Here is a 24,689-nt window from a genome sequence, read left to right on the forward strand (position 1 = left end):
TCTGATCCAAAAAAATGTAAAAACATTGTTGCTGGGTTACTTGTAGTGACACAAGGTACAGTACCCAGAGAGGAGACTTAAAGCTAACCACCAAATGTTAATTCATTTACATATTGACTTAGTAAAGATGATAGTAAATAAAGAGTTCACAGCATCAAAGTAAGTCTGTTATGAGATGCTATAAGCACTACTTTTCACTTACACTAATGTTATTAGGTTTGTAATTGCTATCAAACGATCCTTTTTTCCGTTTATGTGACTGTGATGATCGTTTGCCTCAATCCTGATTCACAGTCTCCACAATTTACTGTCTCTTTAAATTACTGTGTAATTTAACAATTTATTTGACAAAAAAACATCAAATAATATGCTACACAATGTCATTCTTCATTCCAGCCCACGTAATAATATTATCCATTCAGTTTATGAGAATGTTTTCCCAAAAAAACGAGCAGTTCGTGGCAATCTCCCATTCATTCCGATGGGGAGTTCTGCAAAGCTTGTCAGAGCAAGCAACCGTAACCAAGGGCGGGGGCGGAGCTTAGCAAAAGGTCAATTAGTTGTTTTAATTCATATAACTAATTAATTTTCTTTCTTGTCAGTTTGACTCAGGAAAGTTTAAAAACAAAACTCAGCCAGTTTGAGTGTCACTTCACATGGAAACTTGAAAAGGAAGATCTAGACTTAAATAATCTCCTTAGTAGGCTAAAGGAACAGGTTGAGCTGGAACTAGGGAGGGAGCAAGGAGTTGCACAAACCCACAACTCTTTAGGATATGTGAAATTCCTTTGCGGGCTTAAAGAAGAGGCCCTTAGCCACCTTTTGAGATCTGAGGAACTCGTTAAAGAAAGCCTAAAGCACAACTGTGACAAGATACTCATTGTTACCTATGGAAATTTTGTCTGGTTAAACTACCACATGAAGAACTACACAGAGTGTGAAAGTTACCTGCAGAGACTTCAGAAGATAAATGAAAAATCCCCAACTGAGTCTTCATCTGATCCAGAGGTGCTTGGTGAGAAAGGATGGACCTTTATTAAATTCTCTTGCAAATATTATGAAAGAGCAAAAGAAGTTTTCAAGAAGGCTCTAGAGCTGGAACTAGACCATGGCGAGTGGAATGCTGGTTATGCCATCGCTCTGTATCGCAAACTTGAAACTGGGACATCTTGTACAGTGGATTCATCTGCAGTAAAGCAGCTGAGAAAGGCCATTGACATAAATCCAGATAATGATGTCTTACAAGTACTTCTAGGATTGAAACTATTGTTATGTTCCAAGAAATTTATGAAAGAGTCTGAGAAATTGGTGGAAGCAGCTTTGAATGGATCTCCAGAAAATCCACAAGTCATGAGATATGTTGGGATATTCCTCAGGGACCAAGGATCTATAGACAAGTCTATTGCACTGCTGAAGAAAGCACTTGAAAGCTCACCAAATTCATGTTTCATACATCATCGTTAGCATTGTGCTACAAGATCAAGAAAATCAATTTACAGAAAGAAAGACGTGACACTGGGGTAGTAGATGAGGCTTGCGATAAAAGTGTCTACCATTTGGAAAAACCAACTTCCCTAAAAGCTTCTTTTATTATTGCAACGAGTGAGCTGGCACTTCAGTATGCAGAGAGAGGTGATCTGTTCATGGCAGAGGAACTTTTTGAAACAACATTTAATATGGCAACTGAAAAAAAAATGAACATCTGCATGTAGTGCTTCACCACTATGGTCAGTTCCAGCAGTACAGTACCAGACGTGAGGATTTAGCAATCCAGCACTACAAGGAGTGTTTGGCAATACGTCCACATACTGGTGAGGGGATTAGAAGTGCTCAGAAACTGAAGAAGACTGCCCAAAGACGCATAAAGGATGACCCAAATGATTGGAAGGCCCATGGGATACTAGCATTCATTTTTCAAGAAAAGGGTGAAATGTGGCAGGACAGCGAATGTTATGCGAAAGCATCAAGCAATGAAGAGGGTGGTGAATACCGCAATAATCTTGATGAGCTCTTGTCAGTAATATAGTTGGCTTAACCTTCTATAAGGATGCAAAATTATGTAGTGAGAAAATTTCTTTATAACCAGTGACAATTGTTATTTATGAAATGTTACATGTTTCCCACCTTTTTAAACATTTGGCTGATGCTTTTATCCAAAGCAACTTACAGTGCCCTGATTACAGGGACAATCCCCCTGGAGCAACCTGGAGTTAAGTGCCTTGCTCAAGGACACAATGGTGGTGGCTGTGGGGATTGAACCAACAACCTTCTGCTTACTAGTTCAGTGCTTTAGTCCACTACACCACCACCATTCCAATACAGATCTGTTTGTGTTATTGCATTGTTAAATTTATAGAATATTGTGTTATTGTTAAATTAAAAACTATTACAATCCATTTAATTGAGCAGTGGCAGTCCTGATTCACAAGGTGCCTCAGTAAGTCCAGATTTGAACCTCCTCTCATCCCACTCCATAAAAAAGACAGCTCACAAAAAAAGTAGGTAATTACATTGAAGCTATTAAAGGAAGAAAACATTTTAATAATATAACTCAAATGATAAGCCAAATATTTCTACTATAAATTCACTATACATTATGTGGAATTTATCTGGCACAGAAACAATGACCGTCTCAATTACAGAGACATTTAATAAATAGGGTGGCAACATTAAATTGAACGACTGAGTTCATACTAAACTGAACATAAATTAATACATCTAATAAAACAATTTTATATTTAACTGAGTCGAAAACATAGAGTTGAAGAGCAACAATAACCAGGGGCGGACTGGCCATAGGGAGAATTGGAAGTTTTGGGCTGTTTTTCATTTCAAACCCAGGGCTGATTTCTCTTCCCAGTCCACCCCTGACAGTGACTATTTGCATTAGGTGTAAATTGCACCTGTCTGCGAAACAGGGAATGCTGACTTTATGTCCTGTTTAGAACTTTAAATTTTTGGACCCCTTTAACTTACATTGTATGGACAAAAAAACAAGTATCAAATTATTTCCAAGAAAAAAAGTCATATGAGTTTGAGATGGCTTGAGGGTGAGTAAATGATGAGAGAATTATAATTTTTGGGTGAACTTTTCCTTTAAATATTAAATTAAGATCTGAGAAGTTCAAATTTAGATTCTAAACTCCAAGGTTACTAAACAGATAAGATAGGATCTATAGTTGGATGTTTCTTTAATAGAGCCCCAGAAGATTGCTATTTTGACAATATAATAATAATGCCATTCCAAGTCACTACCATGTAGTGCATAGTAGTTCTTATCTCTAGGTAGTGATACATTTAAATAAAATTGATTTAAATAATTCAACAAACTCAAACATCTGCAGAGAGGCATATTTTTGTAGTACTGTAGACTACAAAAAAGTCCTATAAAACAAAGCTCCCTATACAGGTGTATGTATTTTAATTTAATGCTTGTGTTAAAAAATGTATGCAATATTTTCCTTTGTCTAGTTGTAGTGAGCGTGCTATCCTTTTTGTTACATGTAAAAGTTCAAATTGAACATTACCAACATTTATAAGAACTAATAAAATCTGTAAAATACTTCATTAAAATGTACAGTACTAGTATAGTATTCTTTAATACAATGGCAGGTGCACAGGTAAATGAACAAGTATCAATCATTTTTGTTTTTGCTTGTTTAACTTCATAAACTGATCATGTTGCTTGACACACTTAAGTTGATGTTATAGAATTTATAGGCATTAGAAAACTTTATTTTACTGCTTTAGTTTAAGACAACACATGTCTACCTGATGTGGCAGAAAAAAGGCAATAAATAAAAAACCTCTTTGCTGATGTTATTAGATCAAATATAATGTACAGTTAGCCAAGGGAAAGATTACAGAGGTTCCTCCTTTTATATTTACAAATAACATTTTCGAGCTGTCAAGATCCTTTTGGAGATACAAAGAACTCTTTTTTTTTTTTTAATTGGTACTGGTACCACTCATGGACATAAGATGCTTATACACGTATATGTACATATTATTTTTGAGCAATAATTTCACACAACAAACCATTTGCAGATTAGGGGTGGATTTGCTTTCCATCCAACCCAGGCTGCTCAGAAGTCTAGGGATCAACACTGCCCTCTCCTGACTTGAAACAGAACTTACTCCAACTTGAGTTACAATTCCGTAATTCTGTGGTCCACAAGAAAACAGACATATTTACAAAAGGAAAACACACTCCTTGTTGATACATGAGGTATGAGAAACATGGAGAAAATACTTAAAAATAAATCTTGATGCAGTGTGCATCAGCTTAGCTACTCCTTTGTAAAACTTGCCATTCTAGATGAGAATGAAATGCTTTTAAAAGAGAAACAGTAAAAAGGCACAAACATTTTTACACACAAACAGTTTTTGCTGTTAATTAAACAGCAAAAACGCCCCTGTCCAATGCTACAAAGTGGCTGGGATAATTATCATCAAGTCTTTATTTTTTGGAGTATAATAGTCCACTTGTTTGCCTTTACATGGCTCCAATTTTGGGTCTTTGCTCAGGCTGTTCTTATGGTTTCTCTGGCAATAGCGAATGATGGCGACTGAGAACAGCAGGAGAGAACTGGCAATCAGGGCAAAGCCACTCAGAAAGAATGTCGCTGTGTAAGTCCCTGTGGTGTCTACCAACCAACCTAAGAAACAAAATCCCCAAATTACATGATTACCTCACAGAGTTGATTACATTTTGTCATATGAATGCAGTCTTTGTAGTACAGACTATCAGTTTTTCAGTGTGGTGAAAAGGTTTGATTGGTTAATGTGTCTCTTTATATTAATTGTTAACGTCTCTTTCCTGTGAAACCATGTAATGGCCTACTTTTATAATGCACATGTCACGTAAAAGTGAAAACTGTGGCAAATGGTTCTTTATTAAAAGTATAGTCTGGGTTATTCTTAAACCATTGTCTATGTACCGCATTTTTGGCATGCCGTGAATTACCATACAGACAATATTTTCTACTTGTCTCTGTGTATAAATAAACAGCTTTGCACTTGTAATGAAACTAATTCATCTACAATTGATTTAAAAAAATTATTTTCACAAAGTTAGTCTCAGAATTGTGTGGTTCTCACCTCCAATGGGTGGACTGACCAGATAGGGAACAGCATGAAGGAAGTAAACAATCCCAAGAGCTGAAGAAAGGTAAGTTGACCCTACAACATCTGATGTCACCACAGGAATAAGGGTAACATAGGCTCCATCAAAGTACCCGTAGAGCACAGAAAAGGGGACCAGCAAGATAAATGTGCGTAAGAGTGGGGTAAACAGACAACATAGTCCCTCCATTCCCACTGCAAACATGTAGCATATATTCCTATACTTCTTCAGGCATCTAGAAGAGATACAGAAAGGGTTAGTCAGCATAATCAGAAACACTATCGACATTCTTTGTGTTTTCTTAAAACCTGAATAGTTTTTTAGATTTTTGACCTCTCTGGGGGAAAAACCATGACAAGTACAAACTTGTAAATTAACACCCATAAAATTGAATGTTTTCTATTCTCATTCTAATATTATAATTAACAATATTCTAATAAACAATATTGTTTATTACAATATTGGTGCTTACATAAAAAAATAAACAAATAAAATAAAAAAAAATCAGTTCATTTGTCTTGTTTTACCAGTAACCAAGATGTATTTACAAGACATTAACCCTTGTTTTTAGTGAAACCAAAATTTGTAATATTCATGCTTAAAACAAGAAAAACCTATTTGCTAATGAGGATAGAAAAATAAACTTATTTTGCCATTGAATTCTTTTTCTTATTCCTAGCCCACTGGCAAATCGTTTTTTCTTGTTTTAAGTAAAAGCCTCAATTTTTTTTATTTATTTTTTTTTATTTCTCCGGGTTCAATACAAGTTAAGCTCAATCAACAGCATTTGTGGCATAATGCTGATTACCACAAAAAAATTATTTCAACTCCTCCCTCCTTTAAAAAAGCAAACACTGAGGTTACAGACTAGCCACGTTTACATGCAACCAAATAATCCGTCTTGAATCGGACTGATAGCTCAATCGGATTGAAAAGCCTTCACATAAACACAAACAATTATCCAATTGAGCTGGATCTGAATTAAATTTCCATCCGATTGAAGGGGGTGGTGTTGACTTAAAATAATCAGATTAAAAGAAAAATATTAGCCATGTAAACATTTGATTCCGACTAATTTCCGCTCATGTGCAGAGATGTGGTGCATATGTATGTTTACAGTGCCGCCTGCAGCTGTATGTGTGCGTGCCATGAGCGCTCCGATTGACCTGAGAAACATTTGCTCTCAGAATATTTCACCAATCATGAAATGTGTCCCGTATTTTTGTTGGCTGTATAAAGTAACTACCAATGTCCAATTTGCGAATTAATAATTCATTTGAGTCGGTTCTTTTCAGTGAACTGGCCAAACGGGCTTGCAAAACGGTCTGAATCGATTCGTGATTCAGTACAGTTCGTTCAAAGCGCTCGCTGAATCATTTGGAGCAGTTTCTCACACAGTAAAACAGTGTCGGGATATTTACGAATACAGCGCTGGAGACAGTGTAAATTTACCTACAGTCAACTAAAACAAAAGGCTGACTTTTTGAGAGGTGTCTTTGAGAAACTAGCTAGTGATGTGTCATGTGAATAAGGGGCTGTTCAAACTGAACGTGTTCGTGCGCCCGCTCGCGCTGTTTTTCAATCGTTTTCCATGTAAACATTCGCTAGATGGATGTCTTTTGACAACTGTGTCACGTTTCACTGTGTTTTTAGCATTTCTAACGGGAGCGATGCATTTTTAGACGCCATGTCAAGTTATAAAGAAATTCAACTGATAAAAATGCATCTCGAGACACCTGCGTTCTGCTCTATTTGTTTTTGTACGTTTTGCTTTTTTTTTTTTTTGGATCGAGAACGCGTTTGTTCTGAATGGTTACTGGAAGAAATGCTTTTAGCCAGTAGTTACATGAATGCTACTCATAAAATAATTAGCAATTCAGCAAATGAGCTCAACCTTGCTAACCAGGGGTGGACTGGCCATCGGGAGAACCGAGACTTTTACCGGTGGGCCGGCCGCAAAACGGGGCCTAATGGGCCGCGATAAGCTTAAATGGGCCACCGCGTTATGCAGAAGGGGCCACAAAACGGCGCTGTGATATGCCGAAGGGGGCAGCAATATGCAGACAACTTCTGGGCCAGATTCCCCGCCCCCCCGAGCTGACCGCACAATTGCACAGATACTTACCCGCAATGCTTTAAGTCGAACCCGGTAATACACAATTCACAATGCACAATTCCAGGCACAGAACAGAGAACGCGTTTGTTCTGAATGGTTACTGGAAGAAATGCTTTTAGCCAATAGTTACATGAATGCTACTCACACTCGATGATGCTTCTCTCAAAGTCACCAGAATTGAATGCTTTGGAGTGTTGTTTTTACAAAAAAAAATCTCCCTGGGGAGCACACCCTCGGACCCCCCTATATAAAGGTTGTATTAGGCAGATTTCTGTGCCCCCATGTATGTTTATACGATACTCCTCGTGGGAACCTAATTTATACAAAGCAATGACAAAATGCATTATAAAGGGTATGCGGGCTCGCACTGAATATTCTGCAGGGCACATACTGTATGTTCTTTCATGACATAGGCCTACATAAAGCAAAAAGAACACTGTGTCATTCTTAATATGGACTTTAAGCAGCAGGTGCGGTTATGGCGTTCTGTGTTCCATTGCGTGTACGTGACTTCCATCATTTCTAAAGCATTTCTTCTTTGCCATAGTGACAGTCGATCGTACGTGACAGATTAGGACAGTAAATGTTAGATTATGTTTTACAAGAGATGATGCAAAGTGAACATGGTAAACAGCCTAAATATCCTCCTCAAAACGTATATTAAATTACACATGCGGTTATAGGCTTTGATTAAAAAAAATAAAAAAAATAGCAGTAGCCTATTAGCCTATTAATAATAGGCTTTTTAGGTTATGTTGGCTATTTATTTCATACAAGATAAAACTCTTCCTCTGAAAGAAATTTAACACTGCAAGCATCCCGTCTCTTGCTTTTTAAAATAGCTTACCTTTTTTTCTTGAATGATTAAATGCTCCGTTCCGCCATCATGTAACACTGTCGCTGGCAATGACAAAGACGATGAAGATGATAATGTGTGATGAACCCAAGTGCAGTTTTATTTACAAACGTGATATCCAAAAAAACATAATTCCAAACATGAACAAAAACATGAACTTGACTTGATTTAACATGACTTGACTATGAACTTGGCATAAACAATAAAACGACGTTACACAAACAATACCTGACACTGAACAATGGCAAACATGAGGGTATAAATACATGGACAAGGGTAACAAGACAACCAATGAACAGACAGAACTAATAAAGAGATAAGACAATGAACCAGTGACAACAAGACACATGAACATGGAGGGGAACAGGATATCACATGGCCAGGAACAGATGAGGAAAAAGGTAATCACATGACATGAAACCACATGACCTGAACAAGAATAGGAAAAAACTTTAAAATAAAAGACATGAAAACAAGAACAAAACACATAAAACCATGACATATCCCCCCCACTAGGGGCGGCTCCCGACGCCCCAAAACAAAAAACACAGAGTTCAAGAGGGAGCTGGGGGGGGGGGGGGTGTGGCGACTTGACATGGTTACATGGCATGACATGGTAACATGGTACGGCAGGATCCTGACTTGGCCGTAGTAAGTGTGGATGCTGACTCGTTGGCCATGGCAGACAAGAGTGCTGGACCATTGAGCAGAGGCAGGCCTGGACCATGGAACAGAGGCGGGTCAGGACCGTGGAGCAGAGGCAGGTCAGGACCGTGGAGCAGAGGCGGGCCAGGACCGTGGAACAGAGGCAGGTCAGGACCGTGGAACAGAGGCGGGCCAGGACTGTGGAGAAAAGGCTTGCTTGTGACATGGCATGGAGCAGTCTGGGGCTTGGCTGAGACATGGCATGGAGCAGAATGAAGCTTGGCTGTGACATGGCATGGAGCAGACTGAGGCGTTATTGTGACAGGCTCAGGCGTTGCTGTGACATGGCATGGAGCAGGCTGAGGCGTTGCTGTGACATGGCAAGGAGCAGGCTGAGGTGTGACATGGCATGGAGCAGACTCAGGCGTGGCTGTGACATGGCAGGGAGCAGACTCAGGCGTGGCTGTGACATGGCAGGGAGCAGACACAGGCGTGGCTGTGACATGGCAGGGAGCAGACACAGGCGTGGCTGTGACATGGCAGGGAGCAGACACAGGCGTGGCTGTGACATGGCAGGGAGCTGACTCAGGCGTGGCTGTGACATGGCAGGGAGCTGACTCAGGCGTGGCTGTGACATGGCAGGGAGCAGGCCGAGGCGTGGCTGTGACATGACAGGGAGCAGGCCGAGGCGTGGCTGTGACATGACAGGGAGCAGGCCGAGGCGTGGCTGTGACATGGCAGGGAGCAGGCAGAGGCGTGGCTGTGACATGGCATGGAGCAGGCCGAGGTGTGGCTGTGACATGGCATGGAGCAGGCAGAGGCGTGGTTGTGACATGGCATGGAGCAGGCCGAGGCATGGCTGTGACATGGCTTGGAGCTGACAGAGGTGTTGCTGTGGAAGGCAGAGCCGTGGGAGGCTTGAGGGGTGAAGCCGTGGAAGGCGGAGCCGTGGGAGGCTTGAGGGGCTAAGCCGTGGAAGGCTTGAGGCTAAGAGTCCTGAATGACTGGGAAACGACCTCCGTGGTTGTGAGCATGGGCAGAGACTTGGCAACAACCTCCATGGTCGTGAACACTGGCAGAGACTCTGGAACGACCTCCATGGTCATGAACACTGGCAGAGACTCTGGAACGACCTCCGTGGTCGTAAGCATGGGCAAAGACTTGGGAACGACATCTGTGGTTATGAACACTGGCAGAAACTTGGGAACGGCCTCCGTGGTCGTGAGTACAGGCTAAGACTGGGGAATGACCTCCATGATCGTGAGTACAGGCTGAGACTGGGGAATGAACTCTGTGGTCGTGAGTACAGGCTGAGACTGGGGAAAAGGTGTCCTTTTCCTTCTCCTATTTTTCAGGACAGCTGGGAGCATGGTTACAGGGACGGTTGAGGCTACAGGCATAGGCGCTGGCTCATCGACCATGACATGGGCCTGGCAGCCATGATGTGGGACTCGGGCTTGGTAGCCATGACGTGGGACTCCGATTCGGCATCCGCCTCCCCCACAGTGAATGTAGAACCACTTATCTGCAGGGCAAGGTTGATATACTGAGCCAGATTGAGGGGACTGTGACCGCCAGGCATCAAGGAGGAACCGGCTCACACAATCCCACCTGGAAAATGTCCTTGAGGACAACTTCATTAAAGTCCACCCGGCAGGCCAGAGCGCATAAGTCCTCCACATAATTTTCCAGGGATCGATTCCCCTGGTGAAGACGCAGGATTTGAACTGCTGAGTTCATCTTGCGATGGTCAGGTATTCTGTAATGCTGTCGCTGGCAATGACAAAGATGAAGAAGACGATGATGTGTGATGAACCCAGGAGCAGTTTTATTTACAAACGTGATATCCAAAAACCATAACTCCAAACGTGAACAAAAACATGAACTTGACTAAACTTGACTTGAACAAAACATAAACATGAACTTGACTTGACTTAACATGACTAGATTATGAACTTGGCATAAACAATAACACGATGTTACACAAACAATACCTGACACTGAACAATGGCAAACATGAAGGAATAAATACATAGACAAGGGTAACAAGACAACCAATGAACAGACAGAAGTATTAAAGAGATAAGACAATGAACCAATGAAAACAAGACACATGAACATGGAGGGGAACAGGATATCAAATGACCAGGAACACATGAGGAAACAGGAAATCACACGACATGAAACCACATAACCTGAACAGGAACAGGAACTAAAGACATAAGACCAAAACACATAAAACCATGACACGTCATTATTGCTTAGTGATTTTTGCGTAGCGTCCCGCCCGCAGATGTTGCTTAAAGTCCCTATTATTTTGTTACCATTCCACATCTTTAAACTCCTTTAAGGACAACTCTCATCCACCTGTATTTACTTCGTACTCACATCCAGAGATGTCTGCAGTTATACTGAAGGAGTAATGGGCATGAGGCAAATACACGGTTAAGTCAGACAGGGTAGGCTATTAGACGTTGCTTCTAACTCTTCATTTGCCGAGTAGAGTGAGTAACATAAGAAGAAAGCTTTTCTGGCATATATATGTATTTTTTAGATATCTCAACAAAGCAAAAAGGGCAATTACGGACTTTGGTGCCATTCTCACTTTCTCTGCTTCTTCAGAACGCAACGACTGACGCTCTTCGCATGTGCAGAAATTTGGTTCGGAATACATGTAATGCACATGTAAACAAATATTTGTATCGGACTGCAAAGTTTAGGGGACAGATTTTGCAATCGGACTGAATTTATTCAGATTGACAAAAATGAGTGCATGTAAACATAGGCACTTACAATGGAAGTGAATGGAGCCAATTTTTGGAAGGTGTAAAGGCAAAAACATGAAGCTTATTTTGTAAAAGCACATTAATTATTCTGTTAAAACGTATTATTTGAGTTGTAAAGTTGTTTACATTGTTGTTTTTACGATCGCTTTAGGGTTAATGGCGTTACGTCATCAGGGCAATGAAGTTGTAAAATTGGTTATAAGTATACAGAAAAGGTTAGTATGTTTAGTAGGCTAAATCACATTGAAATCTTGTTAACACGCATATTGTTTACATCTTGTGGCTGTACTTTTGAAACAATGAGTATGTTTATCGATTGACCCCTATAACTATTGTAAGTGCCTCACTGTAACCCAGATTTTCCCTTTTTTTTTCCTTAAAGAAAAGAAAGGAACAAGCTGAAATTAATGTTGTGTTAATCAATGTTATGCCACAATTGCAGAGTGAGCTTAAATTGTATTGAATCCGGAATATTCCTGTAATATCTTATGTCATTGTACTTCACATGTAAATGTATCTTGTTTTAAGGATGTTTATAGATATTTCTTTCTGAAATACAAGACAAAAATAATGAATAAGAAAAAAAAAACCCATTGCAGTGTAGAAATTTATTCATAATTATCTCTAAAGAGAGTAAACAAACAAGTTGTGGCTCAAACAAGTTATTCCTGTTTTGGATTGTAATGGAACACTATCGCATTGCACAAAACAACATACCTCCTGTCAGTAAGCCAGCCAAATGTGATGTTCCCAATGATGTCAATGACTCCTAATATGGACATTAGGAAGGCAGCATGGTGATGACTGACACCTACATCCAGTGCGTATGGTACTAGATACACAAATGGCAGGCTGCAGCCACTAGCCAGGAGCAAGAAGGAGCCAGCCAGCACCAGGAAGTCAGGCATGAGCAGGAAGCTGTATTCCTGCATGGACTGAAGGCAGCGTTGTTTGGTGTCCACTTTTAATTTATCGCCTGCAGTCATCACCGTATGGATACCGTTTACCACTGGCAGTTTAACATCATAACCACATTCTGAGTCCACAGGAAGAGGACAGGCCTCCTCTTCCTTTAGAATGATGGGACGTAACAGAGCTCCACATACACACAGGTTAGACACAAAGCCACCCAGAATGAGGAGGGCCCCCCGCCATGAGTAGTGCTCGATTAGCAGCTGCACTACCGGGGCTAGGACGAAGGTCCCAATGCCACTGCCAGACATGGCAATGCCATAGGCCAAAGCCTTCCTCTCACAGAAATACACTCCAACCATGGCAATAGCCGGAGTATAACAAAGAGCAAAGCCAAGACCTAAAAAAATTGGGAAAACTTATCCTGAGGGGTTAAAATAAAACTGTAAACATACCATATGTTACACTGAATTTTTTTTCATATGGTAACATCGAAATTAACTGGTTTTATTAAAGTCAAAAATATAATTAATAAGACCAAATAATAGTAATAGCTCCTTAGTTCACCAAAAAATGAATTCTGCCATCATTTACTCACCCTAATTTTGTTCCAAACCCATATTACTTTCCTCCATGGAACACAAAATGAAATATTAGGCAGAATGTAAGAGACTGACAGTCTCAGTCACCATTCACTTTCATTGAATTCCCCATTGAAAAGGTAAGCATAAATTTACTTTTATTCATCATTTTACACAATGTTTTGTCAGTCTATCATTGAATATCACTTTAGATTTGAATTGTTTTATCCCTCAGTGTTTTAAAAACATTCCCGCTTGGTAATTTTAATTAAATGCCCTATTTGCGCACTGCCCAGTTTTCCGTGAGGCAACTAAAGCTAGAAATAATGCATTTAGAAAAGTTAAATCATCATATGCTTTTTATGATCTTGTTAATTATAAAAAAGCTCAAGCAACAGTTAGAGAACAGCAACAGAACTATTAGAGCTGCAAAGCAGAAATATTGGAAGGATTTTTGTAATTCTATTGGTGGGGAAACACAGATATCTGACATCTGGGATATGATAAGGAAAATGGGAGGAATCAGGAAAAACTACACTATGCCTGTACTTAAAAATGGTGAAGAAATGGCTATTTCTAACAAAGATAAAGCTGAAATGTTAGCTAAAATGTTTGTTAAGGTACATAGTAATAGTAATTTGACAGAAGAAGCTAAGAAATCCAGAGAGACAGTAAGAAGAGAAAATCCGGATGTGTTAGAGAAGTGTAATATGAATGAAAGCTTTATGGATGTTCCATTCACATTATTTGAACTTAAAAGAGCTATTGCTGGAGCAATGAAAACATCCCCAGGGGATGATGAGATTTGTTACAGCATGACTGAACATCTGTCTGATGAGGCGTGTAAAGTTCATCTGGAATTGTACAACAAAGTGTGGATAACCTCTAGCTGGAAACATTCAATTGTCATTCCTATTAAAAAACCTGGTAAAGACCATTCGGAAGCCACTAGCTATAGACCAATAGCACTAATATCAAATATGTGTAAGCTTAAGGAAAGAATGATAACTGACAGAATAATGCATTTTATTGAAGACAGAAACCTTTTTTCTCCATATCAAAGTAGTTTTCAGCAAGGTCGAACTACAGTGGACTTTGCCTGGAATCAGATATAAGAAAGGCTGAAGTATGCAAAGAATCTGTATTCTTTGATGTGGAGAAAGCTTATGACATGTTATGGAAAGAGGGGCTTCTGATTAAATTAAATTCATAGGGTATTGGTGGTAGACTATATAATTGGGTGATGGATTTTTTTTATAACCGAACATACAGATCAGGGTGGGAACATCGTATTCTAACAGCTATCCAATTGAAAATGGAACACCCCAAGGAAGTGTATGCAGCCCTCTTTTATTTAACATAATGATCAATGATATCTTTAAGCATGTGAACCGAGTATGGGACGATCGCTTTATGCTGATGATGGGCAGTGTGGAAGAGAGGACGGAATATCTTGTACACTGCAAAAAAGGTCCAGTTAGCGATACACCAGGTTGAGGAGTGGGCAATAAAATGGGGATTTCACCTGTCAACAGCTAAAACCCAAATAATGTTTAATGTTTTTTTTTCACATTATATGAAATTTTTGGGAGTGTGGCTAGACAAACAGTTGACCTTTACCATACATATTGGAAAACTGATTACAAAGTGTAAAAGAGTACTAAATGTTATGAGATGCCTGGTAGGATGTGAGTGGGGAGCAAGCCACAATTCACTCAAGAACATTTATTGTGCGCTTATAAGATCAGCAGTTGATTATGGTTGCATGGCATATGGAACAGCAAGTGATTTACTACTGAAGAAAATAGATGTGGTGCTGACGCAGGCTCTTAGAATATGTTGCGAGGCTTTTTTATCTCCTGTAAATGCCCTGCAAGTGGAGATGGGTGAAATGCCACTGACAGTCAGGCGTCAACAACTATCAATGGCTTATTGGGTATCATTAAAAGGACACAATGATGTGCATCCCACAAAATCTGTGTGAACACACACAAGGCAGCATCAAGAGCTTAGGATGGACAGGAAATAGAACCGCCCAATCAATGGATCTTGATCAAAGAAAATATAGACAAGGGTGCCATTACCTGTAGTTCCACCGTGTTTATTTCCTATGCCTTGCATTGATACACTTCTACAAGAACATATCAAAGAAAACAAGGACTTGACAGAGGATTGTATACTTAATCAATATATTAAACAAAAATATAATAATATGGTAGAAATCTTTACAGATGGATCAAAAGACCCAGCATCTGGAAAAGCAGGAGCAGCTGTGTATGTACCGAAATATCAGGCAGCTATTAAAAAGAGAGCACCAGACAATTTAATGGTGTTTACGGTTGAGTTGGTGGCAATATATTTGGCTCTCCATTGGGTGGAAAAGTCAGACTTGACAAAGTAGTCATTTGCACAGACTCTCTAGCAGCCCTGAAAAGTTTGCATTTTGCACATTCTGACTGTAGATAAGACATAATATATGAAAAACTCTTGTACACACTGCATAATCAAGAAAACATCAAGGAAACTTTTTTGAAACAACAAACAAAACGTTTTTTCTGGGTTCCTGCACATGTAGGAGTAGAAGGAAAAGAGATTGTGGAGAAACTAGCAAAAAACTCATTAAAATGTAACAATGTCGAACTCATAATTCACATGAGCAAATTTGGAAGCCAAGGCACTTATTCGTAAAGCTGCAAATAATATCTGTAGACTGGATCATCTTCATATGTTGATAAAATGGTAATACAATCAAGTCATAAACATATTTCCAGTATGTTTTATTTGTTACACTCTCTGTTGTTCAGCAAAATACAACTGAAACATACATTTCGCCCCTTAATCACACACATGCTCAATGTCAGCAGCTCATCGGTTCTCAGGATGTCAGACACCTCCAAAAAAGGCGATTCTCAGTTCAGTGTACTGTTGACTCTAGAACTGTTGCGACCTGAGTGTTTAGTCTGATTTGTGAACTATTTGGAGCAGTTAATTGTAAAGAAGAGCTGGCAAAAGCAGATATCACCAGTTCTAGGATCATATTACTCCCGGATATCGGCTCATTTCGATTCGAAGTGTCAGGCACACCCAAGAGACAGGTTAAGATATAGTAACTTGTGGATCAGTGTTGACTCGAGACGCGAACTGTTTCAAAGGATTCAGTTCGATTTGGTGAACTAGTTCAACTCGTTCACTAAAAATAACCAGTTCAAAAGAACGATTCGTTCACGAACTGGACATCACTATTTGTTTGATGTTTGATCTTTTGTTTGTTGTTTGATCTGTATGCTGTGGTGGACACTGCAGGCTAGCCTATAACTTTTTCGTTATTTAAGTTAACTTGGTGGAGTGATATGGAACCGTTATGCGGTGAAGACCTGGAACTACTTCATAGCCGTGCGCTTACTTGAAAAATAATTGCGCACCTAAAAAAGATCAGAATCAAGCATTCAACACACCCGTGGTATAAACTGTTTTAACCACTCAATGATGATTTAAATAATAGATAGATAGATAGATAGATAGATAGATAGATAGATAGATAGATAGATAGCTAATGCTAACATGCTATAAGTGGCCATTTTATGCACCACTAACCATGTTACTGTTTTTTATGTTGAATTTTGTGACAAGAATCCACGTAAGATCATCTGAAGAAGATCAATGGCAGTATGAAGGTGTTTCACAGCTGGTACAAAGTCTTTCTGAAAGGTTGCGACTGGCAAAGCTGTTTTGAACCACCGCAACTTATTCAACAACACCTTTTTTGGCCAGAATCTGCACATATCTCCAATAAAATATCTTTGTTTGTGTTCTGCAGAAGAAAGTAGTATGCGTTTGAGACCACATAAAGGTGAGAAAATGATGAGAGATTATCATTGTGAAATCTCCTTTCATGTTCCATGGAAGAAAGAAAGTCATACGGGCCATGATGGCGAGTGAATTATGACAGAATTTGGTAACAACTGCATATTTTCTTTCTTTCTTTCCTTCTTTCTTTTCTTTTTTTTTTCAGTGTAGGCCAACATTGCTTCCATACACTAAGTGCAGTAAATGGGTCTGTAGGTCAGTGTTTTATTTTTAGAAGTCTTACCAGTTAACACTCCCAGGGTAAGGTAAAGGTATTCCAGACTGGTTGCAAATGAGCTGAGAACTAGTCCTATGGAGGCCAGGAATCCTCCTAGTATTACAGCTATGCGACATGACAACCGATTCCCGATCAGGCTTCCAAGTGGAGCTGCAAAATAAAATGTACATAAACATGCATGTTGAGTAAGTCATACGGAACAGTAATAAAAAAAGAATAATAATAATAACATCAGAGAACAATATCAGTCTAAAAGTAGTAAATTAAAAATAATTAGTACATCTATGATGGACAAGGCTGCTCTCTCTCTCATTATGTCATGACATCTACATAAATTGCAACTATGTGCTTCCAAAGACCTCCGCTGAACGGCCCCACAAACATATCAGACTCGTGATAAAAAAAGAACATGTTAGCCAAACATGCTATTGGATGGCTTTAAGTAATAACACCTTTCCTTACATTTGTTTACTAGTCAGCAGGTACAGCCTAAAGATGGCCTTTCCTTAGCAATGTCATTTTTTACATTGCTTCTTCTAACAGACAGCACTGTGTGTAATGAAAGCAAACAGGCCTGTTGTTTTGGGTCAGGCTTGCGACACTGGTGTGTCCTCTCAAGATGTTCGCTGTATGTTGCTGACTTCAAGAGAAAGTTTTGAGCCTCCCACAGGCTACAGGTCTTCCTAGTGTCTTATGCAACAGTATTGTCTCAGATGGAAAAAACTGATTCTGCTTCTCAAGTAAAACATGTGTGACCAATGTAGAAAACAGAATTCAGCTAGTAGAGATGTATTTAGTGTAAAAAAGAATCTACATCTTTTTTTCAAGCAAGAGCCAGTGAATTTAGTGACATTAGGTCAAAATTTTAACTCTATAGAGAAAAACGTTTACACTTCAAATTTTAAAGTCCCCATATACAGGCATATGAGGTATCGTTTGAAAGCTTAGAATCTGACATTTTCAAAGAATACTATCATTTTTGCATTTATGTTACACAAAATAACAAAATAATGAAATTTTTGCGTCGCAAATTAGCTCCACCTAGATGTAATGGGATACAAATATTAATATAAATACAAAAGTCTTTCACATGGCACTTAAATGGACAAATCATATATCAAATGAAAGCTCTCATTCTCAAAAATGTGAATGTACAGTTTATTCTGTTGCCCCAATACCACAGCTCGACATTTTTTCAAAAGAAAAAATTCAAACGAATCACAAAATGAAATATGATTTCTGTATGTCATTAAATCACTTTTATGCACAGATCATTGCTGCTGTAAGCCGCAAATAGCTAAAAACTTTATATCTGCTTTTAACTTAGCAGTTGTCTAAAAAATGTGCCATTTTTTACTTGTCTGTGAGCTTGCTTGGCTGAATAAACCAATGTTATATCTTAGATGTCCAGAGCAAAATATGCCATCCAGCAGGAAAAGCATGCTGAACATAATATTATTTTAGAATGAAAATGCAACATCTGTATTGTGCTCACCATTGTTTATGTGAATGCGATTACTTCCTGGTTTCCATGGGACTAGAATCCCTGTCTCAGAGGTTGCTCACGCAACATGCTATCAGTTGTGCTAGAGGGAAAAGTGATCGCGTTTGAATCGACAAAAACATCTGATGTGGGATTGTGCTTGTCAGTAGTTCAGCAGAAACAATATGTCGATTTCGTCATCATGTGGTATCATACTATTGTCTGAAGTCATAAAAGATGGCTTTAGTGTTCAACTGTGATTGCATTTACATGTGCAATGTTAAACATGGTTATTATGCTTAATAGCATGTTGGGTCATGTAAATGCATTAAAATGTTATCGGGGAAAGCTCATAAACGGTTTAAGCAAAACCTGATTGGCACATCTAGATTTTTGCACACTACCCAAAATTCGCTCACCTTTACCGGCATTCTGGCTGGATATTCTATGTGCGCATGTCTGAGGCATGTCTGAGGAGCTGATTTCAAAATGCAGTGATTTTTGATAGTTTTCAGTGTTTTGTGAGAATGCAGTATGATTATTACATACCACAAAGCATGGTTGTGCAGTCCACTAACGAATGAATCCATGCCGTCCCAGAGTAATCTCTTGCAAAGTGCATTTGAAATTCAACGAAGAATATGGAGATGCATCTGGAAAAGAGAAGAGACATCACAACTCTGACCAAAGATACACTCAGACAGAATACACAAATTGTATGGGTTTTAAGGAACATAGTGTGATAATTCAGAATAACAACATGCTTTAAAGTCCAATGCTGAGGTAGCAGATTTCAAGAGACACTATGCCCGAGTGCCATTCACAGGCATTAATAATGTATAGCCGTGCAGATCATGACTGTTTGGATATGAAAGGCTGGGACAGGGCTAATGAGGCACAAGACTGTGCTCTGCACCTGAACAAACACAACTAGATCACCAGGCAGGTCAGCCGGGTCACAGCACTCAGTGTGGGCAACCAGTAACTATCATGTCTTCTCTCATTGGCCACAGACAGACGTGTCTGGCAGTCAGCCATCAAAGAAGGAGATGTCCTTCAGCCAACCGTTCCACAATCAGTGTGAAAACACTGAATATATTGCTCATGATCGCCCAAGTCTTCAAAGGGTACAATCTCACTCTAGGTCTTATAACATACAAATACAAAGTTGTTAAGAACTTTTGAAGGGGTTACAGGGTTAGTTTACCCAAACATGAAAATCATTTAATCAACCTCCAAAGAGTTGTTCCAAAGAGTTTTGAAGAATGTTGAAGAGGCTCTTTTTTTCCACACAATGAAAGTGAAACTGAGGCAGTCAGCAAAAATGATCACAAAGGAAATCAACATGCTGCTTCCGAATGTTCATGTACCATGTATCGACCCCATTCTACTGAATTACTGACAATTACTGACAAGTGGCATCCCCAATCAGACATTTTTGAATAAATTCCAATGTGTTCATTTTCCATGTCGTGCTTCTGATAGTTCATTGAGCGAGCAATCTCTAAGACATGGGTTCTGGTCCCATGGAAACCAGGAAGTAACCGCATTCATGTAAACAATGGTACGTGAGATTCAGTGGTTGCATTTTTTATCTAAAATTTATTTTTACTCCACTGATGGTTAGGTTTAGGGTTTGGGTTAGGGTGTAGGGTAAATAAAATATGCATTTCTGTTGACAGTATTTTGTCATTTACAACTAAAAATAAATTCTCTTTTGGTTATACCCTGTGGATATTTCACCTCAACAACACTTCCAGCTACGGCCACTGGGGGCAGTGGTTTCAAATTTTGGTGAGTGGAGACAGATTTTAGCATCACAACTTTCGTCCTCCTGTTGCCGAATTCAAAGTATGATCAGTCAGCAGTCAGTACACATCCACACTAATACATTTTAATTTGAAAATGCATTAATTTAGCTAAGTTTCCACACTAGAACACCGTTTTCCTCCACCTTAAGAAACGCTCTCCATTACCACACACTTTGAAAAACGAAGACGTTAGGAAACTGAAAACGGATTAGTATGGATGTGGTCTCACATTTCCTATTGTGTTCCACAGAAGAAAAAAGTCACTGGGGTTTGGAATGATTACAGAATTTCCCATTTAGGGGTTCTATCCCTTTAAGGAGAGAAAAGAGAATATAAGATAAAGAAGTGGTTAAAAAAAGCACATTTTCCACCCAAATACCACTGGTTGCCCTTTAAGCCCTTTAAGAGGTTTCATCATCTGTTACTCTTCAGGTTGATTATTACCACTTATCTTTACAAGACTTAAGAAATGGTCAAAAGGGTCCTTGTTTCAGAGGTAAGAGGTCACATGACAGAGCTGTTGTGTTATCACCAGTCCGCTCGTCTCCTGTGTCAGTCCACTTGTCTTTTGTATAATACAGCAGCAGCAGCTTTGCAGACCTTTTCCACAGGTTCTCATGTTTCACACCTTGCGTGACAGGGAATGTACCCATAAATCTTAATCTCATAATGACATAATTATAGTGCTTTAATTTGTATGAAACCCTGTCAGTCTGACAAATTCTTCGCCTTGGGCGAGGGTGGACATACTGCTTTGTGGTGAAGCAACCAACCGCCATATGGTAATATCATCTCACAAGATATTAAATACATAATAACATACAGTATAAGAAATTATTATTTAATCTATACTAGATACAAATGTAACTATATCATAATAACAAATGACACTTACAACAACAAATATTTATACAACAAACAAACATGTTAACCTCACTGTAAAAAGTGGTGACCTGCAATTTTTACATTAAGGAACTATTTCTACCTGATCTAACCCTTACTGTTAGTTTAGATGGTGTAACCTTATGTAGTCTGGTTGATTCAGTGTTTTTCCACTTGAATCAAATCAGTTAACTTAAATGTTACCACACCAAAGCACATTTTTTAAAAAATGCAGTCGACAAAGTAAAAATATTCTTCTCTTTGTTTAAAGAAAAACTTTTTCAATGAGTAGTAATTACTAGACAGTGGTCGTAAAACAACAATGGGTTATCTGCATCCATGATGGCTTCATGTGTGAAGGTCTATAGGTTGTTTACCAGTGTGTCAAATGTAACCTGACCTGAAAGGCTGTTGCAGAAACACCAGATAGCTCTTGTCACTTTGTGAACCAATGACTCATTCTAAGAAATTCTGAATGTGGAATGAACTAAATATAGCATTCTGTTGTACATCATGTACTGTACTTATTTAAAAGAGTATGTACTATTTATCAGGTTAAACCCATATGTGGAACAAATCCTAACACTTTAAGGATAGAGTGTATAAGTGATATTATTATTAACAAAATATTCTTCAGCTTTTGTCTAGTAACCTGTCAACTACCTAAGGTTTTTCTTCACAGCTTAAAATAAAATCACTAATATATATTAAATAACATCCTATGCAATTGTCTTCTTGTTTTATACAGTATATATATACAGGTATATACAGCATGACCTCCAAAAAAAAAAAAAAAAAGGAGCAAAGTTTACCTTGTGACAGCTCGAGTGCAAACAGTGACCACAAAGCAGCCAGCTACGATCATCCATCCCCACCCACCGTCTGGAGGAAGGACACCTCCTTTCTTCTTTTCCTGAGCCATGGAATACGTCCTTCCCACTGCTAATATCTCCCCTCCAAAACTCCAAAAGCCCTGCAGCCAGTCCCAAACACACGTTACACGTCTCTGCCGCCACACTCAATGCTCATGGAATTCCTTCTGCAGATGTGAGGCCCAGCCAGTGACTCTGCTGAGCAAAACACACAGCAAAACAACCAGGAATATGTAACAAGCTCAGCTAAAATGATTAACAGGCAGGAGGTGTGATGCATTTTTTCTTTAAGAGTCCACAGAAAATGTGACATCATCCAGGTTTGATGTTATAATGTGGACAGTCCATGAAAAAAGTGAGCCAAGCAAATGACTCACAGTGAAAAGTTCTTTCAAACGATTGCCAGAGAACCTCAAAAAAATATTAACCTATTTTTAAGATTTACACATTTCTATTTCATAACAAAATTCCATAAAAATTGTATTGTGTAATGTTTAACCAAATTAAATGTGTAAATAATGCATTTTATAATTTTTTATACATTTTAATTTATTAAAGATTACTCAATTTGATGGAATTTTGTAACAAAATTGACATGTATAAAAAAAATATATAATAATAATAATAAAAAATATTTTAGTAAAACATTTTCACTGGATTTCTGTTTCTAAATATCACCCAGTTTTCATATCCTACAGTACACACTGACAATACTGACAATAGTTATTAACAACAATGTTGCTAGACCCTATTTTGGAGGGCTTCATGAACCCTCGTCTATCATCCCTTAAAAATCTGTGATTCAATTCTGCAGTCATTCCCCTTTATAAATCTATGTTAATGTGATCTCTCTTTACATCTGCAGAAAACAGCAGCTGCAGTGAGCTGAGGTTACTTCTAAATCACAATCTATTCAAATCAGTGACACTGGTGTGGCGCTAATAACAATGAAATCTGGCCATGCGCAATATGCCTGGTACATAATGTACAGGATAAGATGAAGCCAGCTTTTTTCCTCCGTATTATGCAACTGAACTTGTAGTTTATGAGTCTTTTAGTCTAGATATTGTCTGTGCTGGCACAACTTCTCTGTAGGAACAGTCCCAATTACACATTGCTTTCCTGCAACATGAAAAAAAGACAACAAATCAACAGATTTCTTTTCAATTAATATTTAACAATTGTATAATTGTGCCACCAGTTGATTTCAAGGAATGTTTTTTCTCTACAGCCATTTAAAGTATGCCTTGTCAATGCGTGGTGTTTCAAATCTGATATTTGACATGCAAGCCCAGTCACATGCAAGGACTTGCAAAGAATTGCTCTGGTGCATTTTAAAGTGCTTCCCTTCAGAAGTTTAATTTAAAAGAGTTCAAAGACCTCAACCAATAGTCTTGCTGAGTAAGGGCCATAAGAGGACATTTCTGATGTTTGCTTTCAATTATTCAGTTTTCTTAATTCATTCAATAATTTTACTATTACAGTATATAGTCTATTATTTCATTGAGCATAAGTGCGTATTAAAGAATTTTTGCAATTAACTTGCCTAACAATCAAATATGTTCCACCCTATACAATGTTAAAAAATTGAACAACAGTTTGACCCCTATGTGGCCGTTCAGACCGAACGCGTTCTTGCGCTACAAAAGCAATGCAACACCACGACCCGAGACGCGTTTTCAAAAGCTGAAGTTCAAGAACTTGATCAGGCGTCTAAAAAACGCGGCGCTTCTGCGCAAGACGCTGAAAAAACACCAAGACGCGGCGTTACGGTCCAAGACGTCCGTCTAGCGCATGTTTACAAAGGGAAAAAATTGTGGGGGGGGGAAGCGAACGGCCCTTAAGGAGACAGTGGCTTTTAGATGGCAGAAATTGTTCATGATAATAGGCTAATAATAATAATAATAATAATAATAATAATAAAACTGGTAAAATGTTATGGTGTGTTGTATTTTCTTTGAATATGAACATGTATTAACCATTGGAACGCGTACGTTCACTTGTTGACGCTCACACCAGATGTTTGGTAAACTTCTGAAAGCGGCAAACTCGTTTGAAGCACTTACCATTTAATAAATCTACCGCAGACACCGTCCCAACATTCCCCATTCAAGTCTGTTTTCCGATCCTAGAGACACATGAACAGGTCCAGTTCTGCACATTGAAATAAGTCAGTAGATGCGACATGCTCATGGTCATCATCATCATCGTGCGGATTTCTGCTGGGAACAAGTCTGGAGCTGCGGGAACATCCTGGCCGCTGTACTTCAAAGTGTTCCAGCGTGCGAGCAGTGAAAGTATCTACCTCTGTCTCCACTCCCCCTGACACGTGAAAAGAATTATGCAAGTAGCCTATGCATGGCAGGGTATTGTGAGGATTTCCTTCTCGTTTTCAGTCTGGGCTGTGGTAGGCCACTGCTGGGAGCTGACTCAGCTCTGAAGTTGTGAAAGAACAACGCCTCTGTTTACAAACGTGCTTTGCAACTACAATGTCTCTGGGCTTTGTTTGAGAAAATATAGCAAACTTTGGTGTAAA

General features: G+C 38.9%; 1 protein-coding gene and 1 pseudogene across 2 annotated transcripts; one reads left to right on the forward strand and one right to left on the reverse strand.

The window, feature by feature from the left end:
* The first annotated feature begins 594 nt into the window (after window positions 1–594).
* LOC127426835 (interferon-induced protein with tetratricopeptide repeats 5-like) lies at window positions 595–2,401 on the forward strand (annotated as a pseudogene).
* A 1,182-nt stretch (window positions 2,402–3,583) lies between these two features.
* slc16a12b (solute carrier family 16 member 12b) lies at window positions 3,584–24,556 on the reverse strand. 2 transcript variants are annotated; one of them, XM_051674626.1, is made up of 7 exons: window positions 24,220–24,556; window positions 22,094–22,348; window positions 19,138–19,241; window positions 17,112–17,255; window positions 12,246–12,840; window positions 5,101–5,360; window positions 3,584–4,658 (listed from the first exon to the last, which is right to left on the reverse strand). In XM_051674626.1, exons 2-7 carry the CDS (start codon window positions 22,201–22,203, stop codon window positions 4,426–4,428), a joined length of 1,446 nt encoding a protein of 481 aa, XP_051530586.1. In that variant the 5' UTR covers window positions 22,204–22,348; window positions 24,220–24,556; the 3' UTR covers window positions 3,584–4,425. The 2 variants fall into 2 exon arrangements, with proteins under 2 accessions (XP_051530586.1, XP_051530585.1); XM_051674625.1 differs by having other exon boundaries at window positions 22,094–22,351.
* Between the last annotated feature and the right edge of the window lie 133 nt (window positions 24,557–24,689).

Source organism: Myxocyprinus asiaticus, chromosome 36 (assembly GCF_019703515.2).
Source record: "Myxocyprinus asiaticus isolate MX2 ecotype Aquarium Trade chromosome 36, UBuf_Myxa_2, whole genome shotgun sequence".
NCBI lineage: Eukaryota > Metazoa > Chordata > Actinopteri > Cypriniformes > Catostomidae > Myxocyprinus > Myxocyprinus asiaticus.

Bases quoted from the DNA above. Each gene is read 5' to 3' on its own strand.
- slc16a12b (XM_051674626.1), bottom strand. From the start codon at position 22,203: ATGGCTCAGGAAAAGAAGAAAGGAGGTGTCCTTCCTCCAGACGGTGGG. The intron at 12,841-17,111 runs GTAAGACTTCTA...CAATTTTTTTAG, and splicing joins TACCCTGGGAGTGTTAACTG to GTCTTGGCTTTGCTCTTTGT. The intron at 4,659-5,100 runs GTGAGAACCACA...TTTGTTTCTTAG, and splicing joins GGTCAGTCCACCCATTGGAG to GTTGGTTGGTAGACACCACA.